Genomic DNA, 4,076 nt, shown 5'->3' with positions numbered 1-4,076 from the left:
TCAATTCTTACAAAGTAATAGTAGTAGCACACTGCGTAGTGAAGCAATACTTACCCTTTCAAGTGCAACATCTTCTGTTCCTGATTTGCAAACAATGATGCACTCTAGTCTATGATTACTAATGGCAACTTCCTTTAGTTCATCATCATTAATGGTATACGAGCCTAAATTAACATACTGCAACGGGTTAATCCTGGTCATGGCAGCAAGAATTGCTGTGATTCCATACACATCAAACTGATTTTTAGTGAAATTTAAATGGTGCAAATATTTGTTGGCAACAATAACAGAAGCTATCAAATATGCTGCATCATCACTTATGTCATTATAGCTGAGGTCAAAGTACTGGAGTGTAGTAACATTGTTTACAATAGCAGTAATTGCAAGAAAACTGTTTGCTCCAATCAAACAGTGAGACAAGTCCAAGTGTTCTATGTGATTGCTGCATCTAACTTCTGCTAGTATAGTGAAAACTTCCTTAGTAATTTGAATACTGCTTAAATCAAGATGCTTTACCTCGAGATGTTTTAAAGCATTCAGTGTCATTATTGCACAAAGAACACTTAGCAGTCCAGTAGGCTGCAATTCACAGTTTGTCAGTACCAAATGCTCTAAACTCTTATTTGTAGTTATGGAGGCAGCCATGTGCCGAGCTGCTTCATCGTTCACTTTGCAATCACTAAAGTTCATGCACTTCAAGTTTTTAACTTGCATGCTTCCCTTTAATATTTCTTTAAGACTATCTTCTTGCCATTGACAGTATAAAACATCCAGACATTTCAGCTGAGATTCAGCAATGAACATTTCACTCCTGGCTAGTGTGGTAGCTACATTTTTTGTGATGCAATTTGAATTGACGTCAAAATGAAACAAATTTCTCTGGAGCGCATTAGCTATTTTAAGAAATCCTTTCTCTTGTATTGCACAGTCTGCAAGACAAATGTGTTCCAGCATGTGATTGTCTGACATGAACAGAGCTAGTTCTTCAGCTATTGTATTACTGACTAGATTACATTTGATGTCAATAAATTTAAGTTTTTGAGCTGATTTAACTGCCTTCAAAATCAAGGTTAATCCTTTTTCATTCAATTGACAATTTGACAAGTCTAAATGTCCTAAATCCTTATTCTTCTGGATTACATCTGCTACAAATTTTGCTGAAGTATCAGATATTAGATTGAAACTAACATCAAAGTGTTCCAATGAATTCTTAACACATTTTAATATTTCTATTAGTCCATTTTCCTGCAAGTGACATTTGGAGAGAGAAAGCCTTTGCAAACAAGGAGCATTTAAGAATAACCTTTTCTTGTGAAGAGATGCTAAGTCTCTAATCTGATTTCCATTAAGATTGAGAACCTTTAACATCGTACACCTTGCTTTAAACAGTTTTATCATAGTACTTTTTGGTAATTCACAATATGACAGATCCAAATGCTCAAGGTTAGTGTTACAAGAAAGGACAGCTGCTAGGTCAAGACTTGTATCAGATATTCTATTGTAACTTAAATCAAGGCACTTTAAAAATTTGATCTTTGCCAAATATTTAATTAATACTTTAATCCCATTGTGTTTTAATGAGCATCCCTTCAATTGAAGATTTTCAATGCAACCTTTTCTAATAAAATGTGCCAATTCATCTGCCACCTGATCTGTGATACAGTTATGGCTTAAATTAAGCGTTTTAAGGCTTATGTCTTTGATAACAGTACAAATTGATTTAAGACCATTGCCATGTAAATTACAATTTTCCAATTCAAGATGTTGCAGAATTGTGTTTTTAGCAATGCCAGCAGACAGAGCTTCTGCAGCTTGGTTAGTAATATTGTTACCACTTAAGTTGATGTGATGCAAACTACTGTTAGTATTTATTGCATCACATACTACCAAAACATCCTGTTCTTGTAACTTGCAGTTACACAAACTTAAATGCTGTAATGAAGTATTTTTAAAGACATTTTCAATGCCAATTAGTTCACCAATGATCATATTGTTGATGCTGAAATATTCAAGGCCTCTTGTATTCTCAAATGCTTTAAACAGACTTGCCTTTTGAATTTCAGGCATTTTGCAATTTGCCAAGCTAAATAATTCAATGCCTGGGTTTGCTGTAACAACCATTGGTATATGCAAGTCTTCAGTGAATGTCACACCACTGAAATCAAGATGCCTTAAACATTTAAGCCTTTTCAGAGTTATCAACACTTTAGTGGCATCTTCATATTTATCAGAAAATAGGCAGTCAATCACACTTAAATGTGTGATACTGTGATTATAGGCGAACATGACATTTAGCTGATCTAATTGGTGCTCAGAGATACAACACTGATACAAGCCAACATGCTGTAGAGATCTAATCTTTGGTAAATCATCACAGAGTCGCTTAAGGTTACTTTGAAAAAGATGTAGTTTATCCATTTCAAAAATCTCCAAGTTGTTGAGAACTGCATTAAAGTGATGGTTTAAAGACTGATTACAGCTACTGACAACACACTTTAGGGAAGAAATAGCCTGCATAGCTTCAAAAATACTTTCCATGAGTTTGTCTTTAAATTCACCATGTGGTAAATGCACTTCTTCAATGGTGATATTATTGGTGATAACTGCAACTATTCTTGAGGCTACAGTTTCTAATTTGGTTGTCAAAAAATTTGATCCCATGTTTAAAGAAAGTAAGTTTGTGCGTTTTATTAGCACCTTGAGTATTTTGAGAACTCCTTTGGAATGAAAACCACAATTGGACAGCTTGAGATGTTGCAGATTAGTATTCTTAGTGATCAAATTAATAACATCACCAGCATATAGATCAGAAATAGGATTATTACTCAAATCAAGAGCAGTCAGAGTTCTGATGCTGCTTAGAAACTGAGTTCTGCTAAATCCACATCCCTCCATTGCAAGGTGTTTGAAAGCTGCTTTACTGCATAATGCACTAATTAATTGCATTACGACATTATTAGTAAATGTGTTATAGCTTAAATTTAAGTGTGACAGTTCCTCGTGTGCATTTAAAACTTTAGCAAGAGTGGTAATAAAAGCATCACTCAATTCACATCTAGCCATTGCAAGATACTGCAATTCAGTATTCTGTGCTACTAATGATGCTAAAATATCCTTAACATCTTCTGTGACAGATATCCCACTAAGGTTGAGAAGCTTTAGTGTAGAATGTTTTTGCATTGCTTTTGTAATAATGAACTTTTTTGAATCAGTAAACTTACAATTAGCTAAATCAATATGGTACATCACACTGTCATTGTTAATGAGAGCTTCAATCATGCAAGCTTGATCATCATCGACCATTTGATCATTAATGTACATCATTGTTACCACAACTTTGGAAATACTGTTTGGTACTGTTTCAAGCTAACATTTTCTTATCGCATATTTGCCAACTAGCATGATCTGTAGACCATTATTATTAATAGCCACTTCTTCAAGATCAACTGCTAATTCATCAGTAATGTCATATGATCTTAAATTAACACACTGCAATGAGTTTATCTTTGACATAGCAGTAAGAAGTATTGTGATGCCATGTGTATGAAACTGATTGTTTGTAAGATTTAAATGGTACAAATATTTGTTGACAACAATGACAGCACCTATCAAGCTTGCAGTATCATCACTGATGTTGTTACAGCTGAGATCAAGGTACTGGAGTGTAGTAACATTGTCCACAATAGCAGTAATTAAAATAGAGCTGTTTGCTCCCATCAAACAAAGAGACAAGTCCAAATGTTCTATGCTATTGTTACAACATCAGTATAATTTCTGCTAGAATGGTGATAACTTCTTCAGAAAATTGATTACCAGCTAAATCAAGATGTTTCAATGTAAATACTTCCTTCAATGCAACAGCAATGCCTACAAGTCCAGTAGGTGTTATCGCACAGTTTGCCAGTATTAAATGTTCAATAGTTTTGTTTGTTGCACTGGATTTAGCTAAAATTTTAGCCTGATCATCATTTATTTTACAAAGACTGCAGTTAAAGTACCTTAAATCACAAGTATTAACTAAAACATCCAACAAGTGTGAAAGACCATTTTCCTGCCACTTGCATTGTGATACATTA

The 4,076-nt window shown here is 34.2% G+C and overlaps 1 protein-coding gene across 1 annotated transcript; it reads right to left on the bottom strand.

Moving 5' to 3' along the window:
* LOC136267607 (protein NLRC5-like) lies at positions 1 to 3,324 on the bottom strand. The gene has a single exon (XM_066062766.1). The coding sequence runs from the start codon at positions 3,322 to 3,324 to the stop codon at positions 1 to 3; it is 3,324 nt and encodes a 1,107-aa protein (XP_065918838.1).
* Between the last annotated feature and the right edge of the window lie 752 nt (positions 3,325 to 4,076).

This window comes from Dysidea avara, chromosome 9 (assembly GCF_963678975.1).
Source record: "Dysidea avara chromosome 9, odDysAvar1.4, whole genome shotgun sequence".
In the NCBI taxonomy this organism is placed as follows: Eukaryota; Metazoa; Porifera; class Demospongiae; order Dictyoceratida; family Dysideidae; genus Dysidea; species Dysidea avara.
The sequence above is the reverse complement of the archived record's forward strand: the minus strand, read 5'-3'. Positions and strand labels throughout refer to the sequence as shown.